This window comes from Dermacentor variabilis, chromosome 11 (genome assembly GCF_050947875.1).
Source record: "Dermacentor variabilis isolate Ectoservices chromosome 11, ASM5094787v1, whole genome shotgun sequence".
NCBI classification, from domain to species: domain Eukaryota; kingdom Metazoa; phylum Arthropoda; class Arachnida; order Ixodida; family Ixodidae; genus Dermacentor; species Dermacentor variabilis.
In genome coordinates, this window is record NC_134578.1 from 15,915,971 (window position 1) to 15,940,234 (window position 24,264).

Consider the following 24,264-nt stretch of genomic DNA (forward strand, 5'->3'; position numbering starts at 1 on the left):
GGGGAAATAACAGAACAGCTTGCGTTTAAACTTTGGCCTACAACGTTATCCAAGAATCACAGTCCTCACAGGGCTTGACGTACTACGCGTAAGCGTCTAAATGTAGTTATACATGTGAGATGGAATCCGCTAATGGAATTCTCTTTAAATCAGGGTGTCTTATCAAACAGTCACCTAGCCTGCGTGAGATAAGCGTTACCACATATACGATGGCGAATCAGAAAGTCTTTCCCCAATTTTTTTTAGCCAAATTACGGCTGTAAATGCGAAGCCAGCATATCCATTCCCAGCGGTGGACCTTTCTTGGACCGGCCCGGCCTTATCTACCGGTAGCTCCGCGGCACGGCGCTGGTGTCAGTTGTTGAAGATGGCGGTTGTGCTTCACATGTCTATGGCGCACGAGCAACGAAGCTTGATTCGTTTTCTATGGAGAAATGAAGGAACGCCCATCGAAATCCACGGGTACATGCAGCCCACGTATCGGGAAAGGTGTCTCGCTTTGAGAAGCGTGATGTGGTGGTGGTTGCGAGTTCGCAAAAGGCCGTGAAGACTTACATGGCAATGAGCGTTCGGAGCGGCTGCGTGCGTCGCTGATTGAGGACAACAGGGCACAGTGTGCATCTAAAATTTAGTGCTGTGATGAATCATATGTCTGAACCGGCGCGGGGACGAAGTGGGAAAATAGTGTAAGGTACGTGGAATAGTACGTATATTTACAATTACCTGTATGTAGCTAATTTTGGCTAATAAAAGATAGGGGCAAAGACTTTCTGATTCGCTCACGTGCATAGCAATCTAGCGTTCTGCTCGGCCTATCTCTGCTTTATCTCATGAAGTTACCTATGCCTGTGGCAATCCCGCGCCCATATTCCCCTGGTGTATTTTCTCCATTGACAGTATAATCATCTGCTTTCAGCTTTGAACCTAAACGCCTGTGAAAGGTTGGATGGACACCTTCTGATCTTCGCATTCCATTACAATATGCTGGCTTGACTCCGGAGATTTGTTTCAGCAGAAGATCACAGGTCTCAGCCAGTTTCGCATATATTTGCTTCTTTATCATCTTGTCGTCCGATAGACTGCTTGATCAGGCTCCAAAAACTTAGACACTCACCCCCTTTGACACTCGCCCTTTGTGTTATCATACAAAATTTTGCTTTCCAGACAGCTCGTTTGCCGTCTCTGTGCGATAGCACTGGCAGTAGCCCCCTGTGTACTCCACTTACCTGAATGTATGTAGACAGCTGCTTATACGTACCAAGAAAGCGATTTTGCATTTTTTTGTGTGTATGTGGATACAGAAGAAAAAGTGCAACACAAGAATATTTCTAGTACATTATATGATTGCTCAAACGGACGCGAGGCGTCGCCACAAGCACTGCCGCAATAGTGACATATGTTTCATGTACTAACCTTGCTAGATATATTTGCCCAACACATTGAGGAAATTAGATGATCGTCCTCTGAGTGAACAGACAGTGCTAGAGCACCGTCCCCACCGCTCATCGGCTCAGAAGGCAGTGAAGGCACTTCTGTGCTTTCTCAGAACGTCTGGTTTGCAAGAGCGGCTTCGACTCAAGCACTGTCTGTGCACGTCTCTATACTCTCTCTCTCTCCCCCTTCTCTCTCTCTCTCTCTCTTCCCCCAGCGTAGGGTAGCAAACTAGACTCTTGACTCGTTAACATCCCTGCCTTCCTTATATCCTCTTTCTCTCTCTGGGGTGCTGTTCTATAGGCCTTGTCAAATTCCGCCCCAACGTTGAATTGCGTCATGTCTGCGTTTTGAGCCAATCGGAACAGTCGTAGCCACCTGGTGAGCCAATTATAGATGAGAAGATGGCGAATATGACAGTATGGCAGATTTCGCCACTGTGCAGAGGAAGTTGTCGAATTTATCCTCTATTCAAAAAAGAAAAGAAATAAAAAGCACTATTTCGCGTGTCGTTTGCAGCTTCTCTCTGTTCATAGCTAAGTTCACGAGAGAGTGGTCGCGCAGATTTTTCATGAATGTGCACACCTGATAGAATACCGTCACTTCGTCGAAAAGTAGCCGGGATACGGTTGAAGCTTTCAACGTACGCTCAGCAGAAAAACAGCGCGCACTCAACAGAACGAAGCAAAAGAAATCCACATATAACACCCAACGGCTCATTCCTAACAAGCCTTCGATAACTTTCGAACGATGCGGTTACATATTTAGAAAAAGTTAGGCAAAGTATTTAGTCAGAACCAGAGTACTCGATGACTCATAAGTGAGTAGAAAACGGCAATAAGGATACGAGGAACATTTCTATGAGTCGCATGTATATTTGTCCTACAACAATAACCGGCATCCGCCTTGCTTGCGTTTCCTTTCATGAAAAAAAAAACGACACTCGATACTTTCCTGTCGAGTATTTTGTGTCCCACTGATAACGCGCAAGCCGTTCGTGACTTGAAAGCACCGGGCTCGCAGCGTTAAAGACAGGAAACGCAGGCAAGACAGATGACGATTATCGTTGTGGGACAAGATAAGCCGCGAAGGGTGCAAATTTTTTAAAGGGTAAAGGGCGTAAATTATTTTACAGCGTACTCGTGTTTGCGAGACAGATAAATTTAAGATCGCCATGTATACGTGCACGATGACCGTGGAGCTGCCGCAACCAATTCGTTCGAATCGGTTTCCGGTCATATGTAACAATGTACCGGTCACTATTTCAACACGTAATCGATTAACAGTGACGCTATAATGCCCTTCGCCTGCTTTAACATTAGCGTTTACATAGAAAGCATATATGGTGAAAACACCCTTACTGTATATACAACTTAAATTTCCATGAGATGAATGACGGGCATATTTTGGCCGCGGACATCTCGACCGAAAGAGCACCCTTCCCACACGCCTGATCAAGCAGTCTTTAATAAGGCGTACGGATGAGAAAAACACAACGGATGCACTTTATATTACGATGTATTAAATTTTCTGATTTTTTTCTACGCTAAATGCGGCCAAGAAATTCTTCGAAATATGCAACGTCACACTAACGTCCTAGAACTGAGATTTATAGGCATCAAATTCAAGAAGAAAAAAAGAACTTTGGCCTTATTTTTCTCCACTATAACAATAATAAACTTCTTTTTTCCAGCCAAATCAATGAATATTGAGTTTTGAGCGAATACTTTGTGAGTGTAAATCGATTTACTGTTCCTCTTTAGTGTCGCTTTAAAATGAGAAGCCAGCTCAAAACGAACACAGACCGTGAATAAAACGGTACAACCGCATAATCTGAAAGGCACATTTGCCGCTAAAAGCAAACACGCAAGAAGACGGAAACATTTACGACGACGATGTGTCACCGTCATACCATTCCTATATCTAGATACACCTTCATGTGTGTGTCCTTTTAGCGGCAAATGTGCTTTTCATGAATTACCCAAGCAGTTTTTTTTCTGAAACACGTGATACCTAGCCCAACACCGATGTTGATCAAACGCTGGGCAAAGTATATATGTCCAAGCTAAGGCTTGCAGTTAACGCAAGTCCATCACAGGAGTCAACAAGGGCATTACTGGAAAACGATCGCTGACTTCGTATCATGACGTTCAAGTCGAGACACGCCCAGGGAAACACTACGCTGGCATTTTATCCTCAACGCCATGGCTGTCCTTGTTCTCCGAGGGGCCACCGCTGTACGCCCTTGAAGGCACACTTTTCTTCTACAGCGTCCGATAGGTGATTCAGTTGCACTCCAATGGAAGAACCTTTAGGCGATGACACTCTACATTCGGTGACGAACCCAAGAATTCGGCGCCAGTAAGCTTCGCCTACAAAACAGCACTGCACCCGCTTTCTTATTCCTCCGCGATCCAAAACATAGTTCCCGAGAGACGCCGGTATTGAAAGGGGGCCGCCTCATTCAATTCGAGTTATACGGCGTTGTATCGGTTACTGTATTATTAGGTTGTCATCGGTAATAATTGTGCAGCGATAAGCGCACCACTGCCCAACGCAGAGAATTTGTTCAGATGCACCCGCCAATATACGGTCACTCATTTCCGTGACGTCATAGCGGAGGAGCCTGACTCTCTCAGTTTTGGGGGCGGAGCTTGTGCTGAACTCTAGTCATCGAGCTTCTGGCATATGGTTTTTTTGAATGCTTTAAACAGCGTTTCGTGCGTGTCAGCCATGGCGCGCTTCAGAAGTCCCACGAACATGAACGAAATAATATCGACTCGCCATCCTAGTTGAATATCTTGAGAATGAAATAATTTGGGAACGAACAGTAAATCTTTGACTATATTAAATAACTAGCTCTTGATCGACTCATTGACTGACTAATCAGCTTCGTTTCGATATTAATAAACGATTCCTTATTCCTTTCGCCGCTGTCAAATCCTACGTGAAGTGGGAGCGATTTTCTGCCGCATTTCAGCAACCATAGCAAAGCGTTTACACCTCAGCAGTCGTAACATGCGTAGTCACAGAAATAGCGATGCTACAAAACGTCTTCCTGTTCCGTATATAGCAGGTCACGACAAAATTTGACGGCGCGAAAAACACGCATAGAGGTGAAAAACAACGTCAGGCTGCCACTTTGTATTTAGAGGAAGCATTAGCTCAGGGTCAACCCCGATGCCGCCGATCCGCACATGCGAAACGCAGCTTTGAAGAGGGAACCGCTGGACCAACCGACCGAATGAAATGTGTTGCGTTTGATAGCGAAAGTTAAATTCTCGTGACCGTAGGAAGCAAAGTTTTAACTCAGGGCGTGAATTTTTTCAAAAACATAGGCGAAAATTGGTGAGTTTAAAAGAAATAGAAGCACGAATTTTAGAAATCCATAACTCTACTCCTGAAGCAGATATCGAAGTTCTGAAACCTCCATCTGTAAGAGCATATAAAGTGAACAAATATTGTGTTGTATAATAATTTCCAGATTACGCGAACTTGTTACAATTATTGCAAGGATTTTTCAAAAGTCCTAATCGCAGACTAGTGACATACTTCGAATGGCGGTATTATACATACATTGACAATTATACATATATCATATAGTTGGTTAAAAGACGCCCGAGTTGCCGTTTCAACAACGCTATAACTATAGTAGGATACAACGTAAAAAAAAAACAGCAGTTGGAAACCAAGGCACACTAACCTCGCGGGGTTGTGTTTGTCCGCCAGCCAATCACAGAAGCAAACAAAATCATCGTCATGGGGCCTTTTCAAAATGGCGTCGTACTTGATACCTCCGGAGCGTCTGCTGTTCTGGAAGAGTCTTTTCATCGGCGGAAGCGATGAGGTGTGCAACAGACATGGACAAAGTGTATGGAGTCTCAGCATTTCACTCTTGAAAAGTCCGCGGTACAGTTCATTTCACTGCTGAGCGCGTTTTACCAATGAAACTTCACTGCCAACTGAAGTGAAACTTGGCAATGAATAGTTGCATCGATGCAACCATTTTATTCCAGTTCAATAAAGAATTAGAGCTTCACGAGTCGACTACAAAAGACGAGGAAAAACGTCTAAACTTACGCGCTAATAATATTATTTTTTGCTGTTACCGCCATATTTTGGTAGCAGAAAGAGTTTGAAGTACGAACTATTTGCAGCCTCGCGAAGGAACAATGGCTGGCGGTTATGAGGGAAATGGGCGGTGCTTCACTGCAGACTCAAGTTGTATCCGACTACAGCTAAGTTGCAGAGCTGTAAACTTGATAGCTTCTTTCTTGAAAGTCGGGAATATTAGCATATTTATAAAGTTCGACGGCCTAAATAAAAATATCTGCTCCCTACAGTCGTTATATTTTCACTTTTGTCTTTTGAATACAACAAACCTAATCAAGTTCAGCGGAATGGTCGACGAGAAAAAACGATTTCTCCATTCCCATAGATTTGGATAGGAGCTTCCGAGCTAAAGTTTCCTCTCTATGAAGGAATTGGGGGCCAACAGACCTAAACAAAGAAGGAAAAGAAACACGAAAAATGTCTGGAGAAATTTAAGAGCGAATCTACAAAAGAAACGATCCTGAACACGCTTTCAGCGATGGAAGATTATGGTCGCAGCCACAAACAGCTATGAACTGTGACTATTAACCTATGACTATGCAATAAAACATACATACATGCGTACGTACATACATACATGCGTACGTACATACATACATGCGTACGTACATACATACATACATACATACATACATACATACATACATACATACATACATACATACATACATACATACATACATACATACATACATACATACATACATACATACAACTGGCTCAGTCAAATTGTGCAGTAATGTTTTTCGTCACCTCGGATCGAGCAGGAACGATGAGCGATGAAACATGTCTTTTACTACAGCAATTAACCGCTTGATGGTAAGCATGCCTAAGCTTCATATGTTGATGATGATAATGATTGCACATACTGGCCCATACCCACAACGAAAGATTGCCCAAGATCAGTCCCGCCATTTATTTTTATGTATTGCCAGAACTTCATTCTTGATAATATATATATATATATATATATATATATATATATATATATATATATATATATATATATATATATATATATATATATATATATATATATAAGGTGATCACTTTTAAGTTTTATGGAATTTGAAAATATGCCTGTGGCGGATAGCATAATTCTGGTATTTGAGCTAAATTATTCGAAAAAGGAGACATTACTAGCACGGGAAATCGAAACTCACATACATCTAATTAACAGTAAGTCGCTAATTAACTTTTTAAATAATTATCTTACGGAATATACTGCAATTTAGGAACTGTAGCCGGTGAGCTTGCAAGACGTGTCCACTTAAAAGGAATTTCCGGGATGACACCAGTTTCGATATTTTATTTCCCAAAGTATAAGCGTTGCAGTTACTTTTGTGCTGCAGTGCATAAAAGAATGTTTTGTTGAAAAAAACTTAAGCGGTACAACAGTGCATTTTTACGGCAAGTTTGACGGCGCATATAATCTCCGAACGCTTCATTAATTCTGGAAGTTCATTACAAGTGGATATGCCTTGCAAACTCGTCGGCTACAATTCGTAAATTGCAGTATGTGCCGTAGGTAACTTATTCGAAAAACAATTAGTGGATTTTGGTAATTCGTGGGATGTATGTTTCGATTTCTTGTGCAAGTAATGTGAGCCTCTCTCAATAATCAAGCTGAAGGACTAGAATTATGTTATCTGCGGCAGGCTATCTAAAAAAATCCATACAGCTTCGAAATAATATCTCTCTCTTTCTCTGTATATATATATATATATATATATATATATATATACAGTCTCATTCGACTCTTGCTCGCACCATATTAATTTTGGTACAATTATAACGATATACCCAGAACACATACCCAGCTGGCCGCCCATTGAGATGTCACCGCGAAATCCAAATTGCCCATCCACAACAAATACAACTTCGTTTTGTGAGAATCCGGACAACTAAGTGATGTTGACAGAACTCTACTACGTCAATATAGGGATTCAGTGGACACTTTTGTTTGCGGTTCCTCTTTCCTCGTTCCGCGGAGCGTAATTAGCGCGTGACCCCGAATAACATGTATACGATGCCACCTGCGTATCACACTATGCAGTTATAAACAGCAAGCGCACAGAGATCAAACGAAAGAAAGCAAAAACAAAAATGGGGGACGGAAAAATTGCTGGGAAATTGAGGAAGAGGAAAACAAGGCCTGGCGCTACCGGCCTTTTTCTTTTTCTCGAGGTTTCAAGATGCACTCACGGGGACGCCTCTTGGTCGCCCGCCGAACAGCCTTGAGTCCCAGCAGGACCAGTATAAAGCGGAAGAGAACTTGCAGCCATGCGATCATGTTATGCGAACGTGCTGCGCGGCAGCTACTTCGCATGCAGACGACACGGAATCAGCAGACGACGACGCGTCGATCGTCTGCTATGCCGTCTGCGGCTGAGGGGGTGCAGCGGAGTGCGCGTGACGGCTGAATACGAAACTAAGCCGGAAACGGTCGGTCGTCATCCGAAAGTAACTACCTTTTTCTTTCTATTTTTTTTTATTTCAGCGAGCAAGAGGAAAAGGAAAGGCGTGAAGCCATTTCTTCTGTCTTCTTTCTTCAATTTCGCACTCTGCTCTGATGCGTTGTGCTTCCTTGTAGCAGTGATTCGGGAGCAAGAGTTTGCGCGGTACCGGGTTTTCCTGCTGAAAAACCGGCGTCCTACTTAACGACTGCTTGAAGGAAGGAATTGCCATTGTCCAGGGCTCGCAGGCATGTTATCGTTTTTTTCTGGACTTATGTTTCCGAACTTCATTTTCGTAATGTGCCCACAATGTCGTGAGGCGTATTTCTTTTTAACAATTTTTTTATTCACTAAGGGCGCTAAAGTATATGGCGAGCTAAATTTAGCCTTTTGGAAACCGTCTTCGCACGCTACAATAGACCCAAGTCTAACCTCTCAGCCGAATTCCTTTCCTGCAACGACAGTACTGTCATAGAACTCTGACAGAGTTCCACGACACGGTTACCGTTAGATAAACTACTGTAATTAAATATCAATCACTTTTCTTGCCTAGACTAAATCTAACGATATTATGCTGTGAGTAGCCCTGTTCCGAAAGGTTCTTTATAAAGTGTAACCCGCGCACACCATCGCAAAAAGTGGAGACATCACTGTGCTCACACTAATTTTTGCCGCATAATATTTTCCACCATTAAAACGAGGCTAACTATTATCTATCATATTTGTTCACAATGGAAACTGACGCAATTCATAGACCCCACAGCAGTGTCCCAAGGTTTAGAAACATTGGCTTCAACATTGGGCTGTGCGTATGTTAGTATATGATCCTTAGAACCACATCGCCCATGTTTACACCCTATCATTCCTGGATGCAGCAATCAGGTGATTTATCGCTTTAAACGATACCTCGCTTATAGCGCGAGGTGCGTATTTACGTTCTATCTGGCATTATACGATTGGTCCTGCGCGACTATACTGTCAATATTAAATTCCAGACGCGCACTTCTAAACCAGCCACCCTTCCCCCCTTTGAAAAGATAACATAAGAACGATTTTATTTGTCTGTTGCAGACAGGAAAGTCACTACTACTACAACTTAATACATGTGCGAGTCTTAAAAACAGTCACCCATACAACACAAACAAATGCAATTCACTGAACTGTCATGCCGCATCTGAGTCGTCGAAGTCAAAATAGACACGAATGATAATTCGCATGCGAATCGTCAGGGTAAAGGTAAATTGCAGACGACATCGTCGCCTGCACAATGCCTAACGGTCACGCATCAGGCGAGAGGCAGATAAATGTAATCACGTACAGTGCTCACTACACTTAAATATAACACAACAGTATTGCTACCAAATGAATTAACACCACATAACAAGCTATTTTCTCGGACTACAGTAACTAATATGATACTGAACGGGAACATAGATGAGCTGCTACGATCTTGAATTAAGCATGCCTTTGAAGTTGAGGAATGAGAAGAAAGTGCATTTTTGTAAACGATGTACGACATAAAACATTTTAAAAAATGCTCACCAGTCGACGAAGACGTGTCCATAATCCAAAAGCACGAGGGCGGACTTCCGTCCTCTTCTCAAAGAAGTCCAATGGTGCAGAAGAGATCACACAAGTTGAAATGTAGAAGGACGGTGATCAAGATCAACTAACGGGTGAGCAAACACTTTCGCGGGCGCTTCCACGCCACCAATAATAGGCAGCCACTTTATTTTCTTCTTTCTTTTTTTCCTCGAGAGTAGGCGCCAAGCGCTGTCGTCACAGTGAGCAGACGACGCTGGAAGAAGCAGAAGTGCAGACGACGCACACGTGGTGCGTACGGGACTACCCCACCACCGCCTGCATGGCCTGGTGCACGTGTGAGCTGGTCATAATTTTTCTTTTCTTTTCCTCACATAGCCTCGAGCGTTTTATCCTTTCCTCGTAGACCGCACCACCACGGTCACACGACGACGTCCGACGACGAATCCCGTCTTCTGGCCTTCCCGGTCCCGTCCTTCGGAAGACCGGTGGTGGGAGAGATCAAGAGAGAGAGTGACGAAATAAACGGTGCGGTATCGCGCGGAGATGCGAACAGCAGCCGAATGGGGCCGAGAGCAGACGACGAAGGTGCAGATCACAAAATTGCCGCTGTACGACGTTGCCAGACCACTTTCGTTCTTGCGCTGCGAGATACAATGCGCTTGCCGATTTCGCTTTTTTTCTTTCTTCTCCTTATTAGTGCTCAGTCCATTCGCCAGGGATCATAATTTCGCTTCATCAGCAACGATTCAGGTATGGACAACGAACACCCACATGGCGTACGAGGAAGCAGCAGACGAAATGCCCTTGAGAAGAAACAGCTCGATGACGAAATTTATTCGGAAGTGACGTTGATCCCTTCTTCCCACTACCCGTTTCTTTCTCATAAGCGAATTGAGAGGGACCACGAGCAGCAACGTTGATCTTGCGTGGTAGTGCAAAGTACAAACCGAGCGAGCGGGCTTCCGTGGCACCGAGGCACCCTACAGCGTTCAAGTAGTTCAAGGAAGCTCAGCCGACCACGGTTGTGGAGCAGACGACGAAAATGGCCACCAGTTGCCAGACGACATTTTCTTGGAGTCGCTTCGCGCCTTCTGTTCGCGCGGTGTTTCGTTTGTTTTTCCTTTTGCGCCCGGTCGTCCGCTCCACGGTCCCAGAACAAGCAACCTTGACGGGACAAACAACGCGGAGCCGTTTTTCTAGCGATTGTTTTTGAGCGGGAAAGTTATTCCCAGTAACAGGACCTTCGAGCTAATAACTCTGCTCCATCTAATCACTACAAGCGGCCCTTTCAACCTCCTGTTCTAGGGTCACTACTCGCCATGTTTAATTGATGAGCTTTTTTTGTTTCTTCGTCTAGACGCTGAAAAGCCAACACACAATTGTGACACTGACGTGGCGCTTTCTGAAGTTACTTGGCAGGAAGAACGCGTGCTATTTATGCACTGAGAAATCGCATAGTAAATGAGAAAGAAACATATTCACGGGAGTGACCAATATACGGAACAAGCGAGCTAACCTTAAACGGTACAGACTACGTACGCTCATGAGCCTGGATCGAAACGTGAACAGGAAATGACTGATCAGATCAAAGCAATGCATTTTACGCTTAACTGCATGTAGCATGTTTCTAAGCATATGCAATAGCTGCCACAAGTGTGCGTTTTGGAGTTTGAACATGGTAATGCAACAACGCATTTGAGTAGTTTCGGAATCGCTCGTGTATGAATTAAGGCTGATATGCTGTGCACGCTCTGATTACGTATGCATGTGAGCAAAATAACGTATTACTCCCCTATGACTCATTTCGTCGCTTAAATGAGTAAATTGCAGTCATTTTTTTCGCTAGAAGCGTGCACAGGTATGCACCCTGAATGAACCGAGAAGGTTTTTAACTCTCGATCCGCAAGATGAAGACAGCTTGTTGACTCCCTTAAGAAGTAGTACAGCAAGAAATGAGACGTGATTATCTATGTTGTTGCAATTTACAAACATGCTAAAAGGCTATACGCCCTCTTGATCTTTTCTCCGCACATATGCTGTGGACTACGACGTCGACATTCCTTCATTGGATGTAAGTGTGTACTTATGGCAACGTAAAATAACTGTTAATTCTATGCTCCTGTATGTTTTACAGATTGATCTGAATTTAAAAACATAGATAACGCATGTCTACTCAGTTAATTAAGATAACTATAAGGTTTTCCTTGCTAGTGCCATTGCATGCTACACAAATTAGCAATTAAACTAACAGTGCGAAAGTTGAACTTGCAGAATGAAACCACGACGCTGAATTCCAACTTATTTATTCTTTTCGGAACTCAAGTTATTAAATGGTTGTTGTACGTGAATCGTACAAAAACTACTGTTCCGAGAAGAATAAACCAGTTGGAAGTCAATGCCGTGTTTTTGTCCCTTCTTTCATTGGTCCAAGTTTTAGCGTCGCCCTGTTAGTATAATTATCTCCAACCAACTAGACCGAACCTGCACAAATTAGCAAACTATAGCTGACTACTGCTAACTAAACTAGAACTCAGAAAGGGAACGAGTGAGCATAACGAATTAAACTCTTCATTTTTTACGCACTGTGCACTTTCTGACATCCGCCACTGCTAATGTCTTGCTATTGCTAATGCCACTGCCTTGTTCAAGAAAATTTCTTGATACAACGGAACAGGGAGTATATGTACAATGGAACACTGCATTCGTTGTTGTATTGCTACTTTATAAGTTATATTATTTTACTTTATAGGTGGCTCGATCCATCAACATTGCTGCTGATGAATTATGCACTCATGTCTCTCCTGGAGAATGAAACGAAGAAATAACAAGCTATATAAACGTCTTGGTCAGCACAACCAGAAGGCAAAATTCGTCTGCTTAATGGCCAACTGCAACAAGGTCACTTTGGCTGAATTTGTTATGAGTATTACACGCCACTAAAGCAGTTTTGTTTTTTTAAAGCCGCAGGGCTGGTAAACGCATAGTTTTCTGGTTAGCACTATTTAAGCGAGTCCCTTGAGCAGACGACGTGCACTTGGTGGTTGTCGCGATGACGTACGCATGACGTACCTACGTCCGAGTATGCCCGCCGCCTCCGAGATTTTGTCGGCTAAAGCCCCGTCAGCGCGCCGCCAGCGCCTCCTTATCTCGGAAGCCATGCTAAACAGGCCGCGCGGGCTCCAGGTCATGCGTCACTTCCGGCTAGCGGTAATGGCGGCCTTTCTTTCAGCTTCGGTATGAAAAAAGGCCTATTCTTGACAGCGTTTCGTCATGGCTTCGCTCCTATATTAAACGCCGAATTTCGCATAGGGGCTCGTGCAAATTTACATTATCTTAAGCTAGCCTGTTTTTAGTCTAAAGTTATGCTGCAACTGCTGCAGCCGTTAATGCGCACGCTCCTGCTTCAAAAGCACGGAGTTCATTTTCAAGGGTCAGCCACGTGCCGGTCGAACTGGGCGCCGTAACATTCAACTCGGCCACGACCAGTCTCAAACTTAAAGGCCTAATCATTCAAATCGAAAACGTGCGTACGAGAAAGAAAGAACGAAATTGATAAAGAGAGAAATGAATCTTAAAGACTGTACATCGAACTCTTTCCGCCTGTCGGTGCCTCAAACTGTCTTGTACGAGCCGAGGCAAGGGGGAAGAAAACAACTTGACCTTGTTATTCCCGACCTTGCATCGACTCGCACCGATGCACGGACTTATCTGCTGTCCATATCGTTGTATATTCGCGCAGTAGTACGAACGATACTGCGCAGTGTCGGGGACCGCATTGGCAGCACGAGCCGAGGGCCGAAACTCCATCTTTAGCAAAGCTGCGAGGTTATTTTTTTATTAAAAAAGACATTAAGCAGGGAGAACTCGGTTAGCAGGAGAGAACTATATATAGTCGGCCAGGCTCGGCAAGGTGATTGTGCGTTTATTCGCGAATAGATAAGATAATTTCTTAACCGACGTCTAAAATGCGGAAACAAGGAGAGTATTAAGATAGGGAAAATCGGTGAGCTGGTTTCGATGCGCATTTGAAAATGATGAAAAAAAGAAAGAAAGAAAGAAAGAGAGAAAGAAAGAAAACAGAACGACAAAATGAATCGGAAGCACAAAGGCACTGTGCGTCTCCGATCCCTTTCGTTGACCTGTTTTTTTTTTAATATATATTTCGCGCCAAAGCCAAAAAAATATTTTTGTACCGTACGAGAGCTTATCTTGTCGCCAAACTTGCCCTCGCTGCTACTTTCCTGTCAGCAACGCTATGTCACCTTGATAGACGCATGGCGTTCGTGATCGAAGGTACAGGACAGAAACACTAAATATTTGTCTAACAGCGATGAAGTATTATTTAAAAAGTCTGATTTCGCTGTAAGAGGTTGGTTACTACAACAGAAAAAGGCCAAACTTTCCGTTTTTTTTATTTCGCCCCGAGGCTCCAGAGCAAGCACGTGAACGTGATGTCATGGGTGTCAATGTAGTTCCTCATTCTTGGGGTCGTTGTTGCGCAGTAATAAAAGTTCTCATAGTCCTCAAGAAAATTAAAAAATAAAATTTTGGGGGGTTTTACGTGCCAAAACCACGTTCTGGTTATGAGGCACGAGGTAGTAAGAAACTGGGTAATTATTTTGATCACCTGGGGTTCTTTAACGCGAACCTAAATTCAAGTACATGAGCCGCCCTCATCTTACGGCACCGAACCCGTGACCTCGAACGCAGGAGCGCGACACCATGGCTACTACGCAAGCTGCCGCGACGCGGATCTCGAAATTCGCGAAGTCCAGACTTTGGCTCCCTTAGGATATGCGTCGTAGTGCAGCATTCTGGTATACTGTGTAGTCAAAAAATTATAACAAAAAATTTATACAAAAAATTTAAGTGGGCCCGGATAGACGGCGTCAAAATTTATGACGTCCTGGCGAACAACAGGAGGAACTTCAAGGTGGCGTCATCAGACGTATTTCGTTTTCACGTTGTTGTTTTCTTCCTGGCGTAACCAGGCCTCTTCTCAAGGCAGTACTGTAGACTCCTAACGGTATACCGTAACGGTAGTCCTCACGGTAGACCGCAGACTAACCTAACCTAACAAGCTAGCCTAACCTAACTTTGTTATTGTGTTCTTTCAAAGAAAGGAAATGTAAATAAATGACAATGATTTTTGGGAGCACGATAATGCTTCAAAGGGTGCTAACATACATCTTTTGTGCATTTTTATTTATTTCATCATTGATTAGTACAGAAGGAGGTCCCGTAGTTGCAAGAACTGTCAGGGGGACCTCCTATTAGTAATTTAACATTGCATGAATTAATACATTATGGCAGCATAGCAGCGACAGACGTAAGAAAACACGAAGTTAATGAAGAAACAAACAAATACAAAAAGTTGCTTACAATAACTGAAGTTCAAAACACAAGCAAACGAAACCGATACAGCGTATGAATAAATAAATATGTAGTAATTGACACGTTATGGAAACAGGAATGACACATGTCAAAGAACACGAGGTTAATGTAACAGACATATATTACATATATCTATATATTACATATATATATTACATATATTTACATATATACAGAAAGGAGTGCTGGCGACTCTTTACAAGGGAGCGACTGCGTGCAATGGCGTAGCGAGGAATCTTAATTTTTCGTGGAGGGGAGGGGGTAGGGGGTGTCTTAGTACGCAGCTCCTCCTCTTCCCATACCTTCTAAGCAAGACATCCCAAGGACGTCCAAAGGACGTACGTCAGTGTGTTGTTTGGGACATTTTTTGTGCATTTACATATATACTGAAAGGAGCGCTGGCGATGATGAAAAACTTTATTTATCCCTCTTTAAAGGGAAGGGGGCAATGGAATAGAGGGTGGGAGGAGGAACTACTTGAAGTAGGCCTCCTTTATCCTCTCAGCCCACTCCAGGATGGCCTCCTGAAGATCGGGCCTGGAGCTGCGCAAGGCAGCCTCCCACTGCTCCTCGCTAGATATTAATTGCTTGAGGAAAGGGGGAAGGGGCTGCTTAGGGCACCCCCACATGATGTGGTTTAAGTCTGCTCTGGGAGAGATACAGAATTTACAAGAGGGAGAAAGGTAAATGGCGCGAGCTTTTACACGGGAGTGACTGCGTAGCCAGCAGTTTTTTTTTTTGAGGGGAGGGGGTAGGAGCGTCTCAATTCAATGCGTACCTCCTCCTCCGCTCCGTACGGAGCGGCGGGCGAGGAGGAGGCACCCTAAGAGGCGGGGGGAAAGGGCAAGCCCTTGACCAGGAAGGGGTGTGGCTGAACGCCTTTCCCAGCGATCTCCAATTATAATCCAACGATAATCGTGCTCAGTCTTGTGTACATTTCCTTATTTCAACCTTCTGCACTCGCACCTTTTGTATCAGGAAACGCTCCATTGCAGCTTTTGGAGCGTTTCTTGTCCCAGAGCAAAAGTTGCCAGCCACTTTGGCACACGTTAGAAGATGAAGGCGAAAGCCTGCGTGGAGACATTCACTGCACTACTTGACATTTTGATTCGAATGCGTTGTTACTTCCTATTACTGGTTTTCTCTCACAATAGGTCGTGGGTTCGAGTGCCTTAATAAAACCTTCCTTAATTCACTGTGCCTTAATTAACACCAAAGGCAGTGGATTCGAATCCTGACCTTCAACATGTCAATTGGAATCCAACTTGGACATATGACCGGTTCGCCCCATATCCTGAGGCTTGGTGGCAACTTGGAGCTTAGAGGCAACTTGAAGCTTGAATTTTGGTGCCGTAATGCCGGACAACGGATTTTATGACCCATGAGCCATCTAAGGCTTTCCCCTTAATAATAGTCATCGATCTTGCACAACTTTTGATTCTTTAACGGTGCGTGTCCGGTGCTTCACGGTTACGAACGGCATGCGTGTTTTCAGTGTGAGATGTAGCATTCTCGACAGGAAAGTAGTGAGCGCTACTTTCAAGAAAGGAAACGTAAGCAAGACAGATCACGATTATTTTTTGGGGGGACGACATACCCCAAAGGTCGTAAACGTTTTATAAATCGTGCAAGTTTTTGTTGATTCCATTATTCAGAGTTGTACATTCTCTCTGGCTGGAGTATAGATGGTACATTGTTTCATTGCGCCCGGGGATAGAGAGAACTTACTCCATTACTCCACAGGGAAATACAAGGACGCTCATAAAGGCGTTTAAATAGGGGAAAAACACCTACTCGCGCAAAAAGGAGTCACTGGAAGCGCCTTTCATTTTTCTTAGAACACACCGGTGAAAGAAAAATGAGTAAAAAATGTGTTGGGGGATATTCATCAAACTTGCACTGTTGCTCGCATGAGCCTAATACAGCTAGAGAAGACTGCAAGAAAATCCCGATCTGTGTGAATGTGAATTTGCCCTACTAAAACCCGCTATGCTTTGCATTGAAAGTGGAACAAAAGCAAGAAAAACGATCACATGCTCGTTTTTCATTGATATATTTGTAATAATTTTTTTCTGCGCGCAAATCGTCATTCAAATGCTTACTGTCACTACAGGATTATTAGGGTATTGTTTCTAATACCTGTCAGGTTCGCATTATTTTGTGTTAACACAACACGCGTATGTGGTTTTAAAGTTTTTTCTTTAGGTTAGGACCACTTTCTGCGTAACAGTGTTATCAACATGTATTCTGACATGTCGATACACTTTAAATTGAGATAGAAAAAGAAATGAGTGAAGAGTCGTTCAACTCTGAGGCTTAGGCGAGGAGGAAAGGGCTAACTAACGATCGCGTCGTTAAGCAAGCGTTCACCGATCACAGATGTTTCTCGTATATATACTGAAAAAATGCTGGCGTCAACTGACAGACAGACGTCAGGAAAGCGCACGCAAATACTCGTGTAGACTGTCGGACAGATGTTAGGAAAGCGCGCACGTGCTGGCATTAAACAGTCTATGGCGAAAATAAAGTGCGTCATAACCCAGCCGAGAACGTATCGACGGAAGTCTAAAAATAAACGCACACGCTTTTTCCCTTTCTTTCTTTTTACTTTCTTTCTGAAAAGACACGCTAGAACACCGCATGTCGGCAAAGGTGAATGAGATAAGCTGCCTGAAAATGTGTTTATAAGCGCACTTGCACTGCTTTCCCAGAGTACTCTTCTTACCTCCTCGGGGTGGCCGAGTACCAATTTGCTTTCGTATTTTTCACAGCGAAAGCAATGTACTTTTATTACTCAATCACTCTTATTACGCAATAATATTACTCCATCTTATTACAAAATATTACTACGCATTAACATTACATAATCACTTTTATTACTTGTAATCGTGTTTAATCGCAGTAAAACGGTACATGCAGCTGTTATTTCTGTTATTTCTCACGGCACCAAAAGCTCCTGAAATAAGATAGTAATGCGGACGTAATAAAAACAATGTCATAGCAACAACACACATACGACAAACACTTTAAAGGCAACAACAGGATGACAGCTTGCACAGGCCTCGATATATTAAATTATGCAGCTTACAAAGCTCACGTATTTGTACTCCCACCGGCTGTCACAATACCTTGAGTCACGCTTTTTAACGTCCCAGATTTTGTTTCCAAACAGACGTGACAACCCGCGCCCACTGGAAGCAGACGACACTGAAACCAGTACGAAACCGAAATCGAAACGATGTCCGTAGGGCGGGAAAACGAATGACGAAGAAGCGCTTACCCTCGACAGTTCGTTGAGTGGCTGCGTCCAGTGTCTGCTTTAGCGTATCCGTTTGCACACTTTGTGGCTGTTCCTTTTCGTCAACTCTCCGATCACTCACTGTCCACAGCGACTCCAACAGCGATCGAGCAACAGCTAACGCCGCGCACACTATCGCGATAACCATCGCCACCACAACTTCGTTTTCCTCCTTTTCGCCGGTAGCGTTGTCCGCATTGCCCATGGCCGCGGAAAGGCTATGCCCTCGGGGCTCTCCCGGACTATTCCTAGACCGCTGATGCGATTCCTTATCTCCAATATCTCTACCTCTGCAGCGCAGTGTATGCAGGTCCCCCAAGGCTTTCCGCCGTACCGATCTCTGCTGCGTGTGCGGCGTACGTGCGCAGCAGCAGCGGCCCGAGGGAAATGGTGCGATCGTCTGTCTGGATGGATGCGAAACTGTCGTGCGAGTCGCAGCCTTGGGTGTTTGAGAAGGTGGGGGAGGTACACGGCGTCGCCTTATCGTCTCCAGTTCGAGCTAACGCAGGAGCCAGCAGAAGATGTGGTGATAGCCGCAGCCGCGACCTGTCTCTACTATATTATTCTCGGCTTCGAAAGGAGACTCGTATCTCTCACAACTCCTCGATTCCCTTCCCCGGTACCCGTCTCGTCTACAGCGCGCCTTCATGACCCAGGAACAGATAACAGATTAGAATCCGAAAATAAAGTAGATAAGAGTGATGCAACGTCGCAAACCTCAGCGATGCGCATTTCTTCTTTTGGAGCAAGTGTTTTGGATCAATGAAGAAATGATGCGGTTTCCAAAGCTGTTCCTTCAGAAGTTTCACGCGAAACAAATTCTGCGACAGGCAACAATATAAAAATCCATCGGCAACCAAAACTATCATCGCCTTAAAGAAATGCCCAGCCAAGCAGCGTATGCATAAAAAATGCATCTCGGCTAGAAAATACCCCGTGCTTTTCACCATAAACTGACTCCTGGAAAGTCCAGGTCGTCTGAGAAGCCTGTGCGGTGTCACAAATGTTTAAAAAATTAAGACGCTAAAGCAAAACACTAAATCAGTTTAAGCTAATAAACGTATTCTTTCAAAATGCTATTTTCGTTAATTTCGCGATAACACGTTGATTTCTAGAAGGTAAAACAAAGGCCAAGGTTGCACAACTCGAATTTCGTGCCGAAAACCCAGCCTCGATACGCCAGTGTGACGTCAGGAATTTAATTTTTTTTTGCATTTGGGTCGTTGCAGGAGCTACAGTAAAATAGTTGTCTGAGAATTTTATAAGTGCAGTCATTGGCTCTTTTAGAATTCAAGGTAATCCATTTCTAGGCGCGAGTAGACTCAGTCGAAACCCATGACGTCACGGCGAGATGGTACGGGAACTTCAAGGAGGGGTCTCCACCTGACTTCTGTTGCTGTCTCTTATCTGACTTACCAATCCTCTTATCGCGGTAAGATCATTGTTCTCTTTTTTTGTACTAGAGTACTTTACTAAAATACCACAAATCCTTCAAGACATGCTTCTGACTTACAATTACACAACCATTACAAGAGCGACTCAAACCTTTCATTCATGAAATTAGGTATGCGTTCATGATGACCATCATCTCCTAGTCGAGTGTACTATTAGCATGTCGCTCAAGATGACTCTGCTGCCATGCAGTTTAACGCACACGTACAACTTACATGTACGATATACTTCAATATTACCCTCATCACGAACGATTTTTACAGCATGTGGAACTTGCTAGTTAAAAAAAGGGGTTAAGGTTTTGTTATACAGGATTGTACACAGGGCGTGCCAGCTATGTTACCCACGCTGTCGAAAATAAAAACCTGCTATATTATAATATCATAAGCCCTATACGGTGTTCGATCATCAGCACTCATCCGCCACCAGGATATGTTTTTGCGTACCAATTATCTAGGTTATCATAGAAAATACATTTAAAACATCTTTTTTTTAATAAGGAGCATGGGTTCCAATCGGAAAGCTGTTGCATCCTCGTCGTTCTCAGCGCCGGCTGAGAAATCTGCGTGAGCGGTAATTCCAAGAGCCTTGATGGATGGATGGATGGATGGATGGATGGATGGATGGCGGCTATACCCTTTGTAACGGGCGGCGGCTGGCGCCACCTAGCCTTTTGCTCCCCTTCCTATATTATTATTATTATTCTTTTTCCCCTTTCTTTATATCCTCTTTTCCTTAACCTAGTTTTCACTCCCCTCCTCCCCCCAAAATAACTATCTAACACAGTAGAGGAAACATTATCTCCCCGATTTATAGTATTATCTATCCCTTGCCTTCCTCCACCAATCCTCTAGCCTCCCCTTCGTTACTGCCACTCTTTTCACGTCTATTTGCCCTCGTTCCCCGGGAAAACCTAATGCCCCTTCCATATCTGCCACTGTTCCCTCTGCCAGGGTTGGGCGAAGGTCTGTGCATCTCAGCACTATATGCTCAGTGGTCTCCATTTCGGTTCCGCATGCTGTGCACCGAAGGTCCACGTCTTCAAATTTAGCCCTGTATGTTTTCGTTCCCAAAACCCCTGTCCTAGCTTCGAATAATAGTGAGCTGCCCCGCGAGTTATCAAATAAGAGCTCTCTCTTAATCTCCTGTTTTTGTGACCTATACATTGATAGCGCTGGCTTTCCGAGCATTCTTTCTTCCCACATTTTTCTTTCCGTCTCCTTCACCTCCTTTCCCACACTAGAACCACGTTGGACCCCCTCCCTCGGCTGTAGGTATCTATTCCTCAGCTTCCTAGTTCTGAGTGTCCACTTTGTGTTCAAACTTTTCATGTACAGATATTTGTATACTTTTCCTGCCCACCTTTTTTCCTCCAGTGCTGGGAGTCTCTGTTCAAATTTTAGTTTACTTATTGCCTCTCTACCTTCGAATGACGTCCATCCCATGTCCCCCTGCACTCCCTCATTAGGGGTGTTCCCGTGTGCTCCTAAGGCCAACCTGCCTACACTTCTCTGTCTCGTTTCCATGCATGCCTGAACTTCCGATTTCATGCACAGTACTGAATTTCCGAATGTGAGGCCAGGTACCATAACCCCTTTCCATACGCCCCTAACCACCTCGTACCTATTATAGTTCCAAAGTGCCTTATGTTTCATTACAGCTGAGTTCCTTTTCGCTTTTTCAATCATAATTTTTTCCTGTTCTTCCAAGTACTTTTTGCCCTCGTTTAGCCATATGCCCAAATAATTGTATTTTTCAACATGATCAATCTTAGTGCTTTGTATTTCCAATGGTTCCCCCCTTTCTTCATTGTATACTATTATCCCAGACTTCTCTCTACTGAATTGCAGTCCCAATTTTTCTCCCTCCTCTCCACATATGTTCATTAGTTCCTGTAGCTCTACTCGGGTGTCAGCAAGCAGTACAATATCATCTGCATACATCAGTCCGGCTAGTACTTGAGCTACCTTCTGCCCTTCCTGCATATAGCTTATGTCAGTTCCTATTGTGCTCTGTTCTAGTCTCTTTTCCATTTGGCTCATGTAAATCATAAAAAGCAGAGGCGACAATGGACAGCCCTGCCTGAGACCTCTTCTTATTTTAGCTGGCTTTGTAGTTTCCCCCTCCCATGTTATCTCTACCTCATTATCTGTATAAACTTGTTGTAGGAACTCAATCATCTTTCTATCTAGACCATATTCCCTCAACTGGCTCCATAACTTTTCTGGGTTTACATTATCATAGGCTCCTCTAATGTCTAAAAAAGCTATCCATAGCGGTTTCTGCCTGGCTGTCGCTATCTCTATGCACTGTGTTATAACAAATAAATTATCATCTAGCCGTCTGTTCCTTCTAAATCCATTCTGCAGTTCTCCCAAGATCTCTTCACGTTCTGCCCATTCCTCCATTCTCTTTTTCACCATCTGCATTGCTACTCTGTATATGACTGATGTGATAGTTATTGGCCTGTAGGATTTAATGTTGTCCTTGCTTCCCTTACCTTTGTACACTAATATCATTCTGCTTGATTTCCAGTCCTGTGGAACATCTCCCCCTACTACTATTTGTTCAATAAGTTGTCGTAATATTAATTTACTTTTCTGGCCTAATATGCTTATCAATTTCATAGGTATGCCATCAGGTCCTGTCGCTGTTCCCACGGGGACCTTGTGTTCAATTCTGTCCCATTCCTTACTTGTCATCCTTCTGTACTCTTCCTCTAATTCTGTCCTGCTGTTGTCATTGTTCTCCATTTCGCTACCCACTGGCTCTGCAAATGTTGCCTCTATTGTTAACCTAATATATTCCTGAGCTTCCTCACCTTCTACCTTTGTTCCTTCTGGTGTGGTCAGTGAGTGCTGAACCACCTCTGTCTTCTTACTCTGTTGCCTTATGTGTTCCCAAAATTTCTTAGAGGCATTTCTGTCTTTTTTTCGTATCTCTAACATCCACTGTACCCCAACTTTTGCTATCTTGGCTTGAATTAATGCCAATGCTTCTCTTTTCATTGCAAGGTAATCCTCCCATTTTGTCTCCACCTCTTCTGGTGTGGCTCCCCTTTTCTTCGCTGCTCTGTGTTTTCTGCACGCTTCTTTGCGTTGCTCTATGGCCTCCTTAACTTCTCGGTCCCACCAGCCTTTCGGTTTATATTTTCCCTGTTTACTTCCTAGTTTCCTAATCTGTCCCTTCTCTAGCTCTCGTTTAAAAATACCTATTAACTCGTCGTATGTCCATGCCCTTTGCGGTTGCTTGGATACCATGCTTTCAATGTTTTTCGTCACTTCTTGTAGCTGCCTGTCATTCAATTTGCTCATACCTTACCTTTCTTTAGTTTCTACCAGTGGTACTGTCCTTCCAAAACTGATTTTGATTCGTTTGTGATCACTCCCCAGGCTTTTTGTACCTTCCTCATCAATTTCCATCCATCCCATCCGTTCATACAGCTTGTGGGACATTAGGCAGTAGTCGATTGTCGAGTGGGTATTATTTCTTTCCCATGTTATTTTCCCGTCGCATTTAATTTCAGTATTAACTATCACCAAATCATGAGCCTCACAAAAATCTACTAACATCTGCCCAGTTGAATAGGTATACGCGGTGTCGATACCCTCGCCCAACCCTCTTCGGTCGTCCCCTGCATCTGACCTGAGCTTGCTCTGTTCGCTTATATACCAGGTTGTTTACAGTCGATCGCGGTCCCCGGGCAATGCCGACGCAATGACCTTTTTTTTCTGTTGCGAAAACGCCAATGCCGCCGATTCACTAGGAATGCAGCATCGACGGCCTGCCCGTGGTATACCATTCAAGATTAGTTTGACAATTGATTTCTTGACATCTCTCTTGCACACATCGGTGCCGTGAGCGATGAGCAGCCCCATCACGAACGTATAGAGCAGAAGTGCGTAGCAGTTCACGTCGCATGTGTGTGCGCGGGGAAGTTTCACCGATCGGTAAGACTAACATACGAAGATGCGGCAGAAACAGCGTAGATTCGATCGTCCATCATTTATACGTGGACCTATACCGTGCTTTCCTTCTTGTTTTTTTTTTGGGGGGGGTTCATGCATAATTTTCAAAAAATCATCTGTGGCAGTTAGACTGATTCTATTCATTGAGCTGGATTACTGGATTGAGAGGCGAACATTGAGAAGAGCTGGATTGAGAGGCGAACATTATACATGCACGAGAAATTGAAATGCTTAATCGACGAATCAACAAAAATTCACTAAATAGTAACTTTTTAGCTGGTTACTTGAAAGCACGTATTGCAATTAACGAATTGTAGCCGATTAGTTCACAAGGCGTATCATTGCAGTGTATCGCTGGTGTCATCCTGAAAATTCGCGGATACCACTTGGAAAGAATTTTCAGGATGACACCGGTTTCCGCGAATTTTCAGGATGACACCAGCGATACACTGCAATGATACGCCTTGTGAACTAATCGGCTACAATTCGTTAATTGCAATACGTGCTTTCAAGTAACCAGCTAAAAAGTTACTATTTAGTGAATTTTTGTTGATTCGTCGATTAAGCATTTCAATTTCTCGTGCATGTATAATGTTCGCCTCTCAAT

The 24,264-nt window shown here is 43.8% G+C and overlaps 1 protein-coding gene across 7 annotated transcripts in view; it reads right to left on the reverse strand.

The window, feature by feature from the left end:
* Positions 1–18,619, reverse strand: part of ACC (acetyl-CoA carboxylase) — a 98,914-nt gene extending 80,295 nt beyond the window's left edge. For 2 of the 7 annotated variants that reach the window (XM_075674911.1, XM_075674909.1), the window contains exon 1: positions 18,220–18,616. In XM_075674911.1, coding sequence (XP_075531026.1) covers positions 18,220–18,442 — 223 coding nt within the window. In that variant the 5' untranslated portion in view covers positions 18,443–18,616. Of the gene's footprint in view, positions 1–7,749; positions 7,870–9,542; positions 9,659–18,219 lie in introns of those variants that run through there. The other 5 variants (XM_075674908.1, XM_075674910.1, XM_075674912.1 and 2 more) reach the window with 5 other exon arrangements.
* Positions 18,620–24,264: the final 5,645 nt, after the last annotated feature.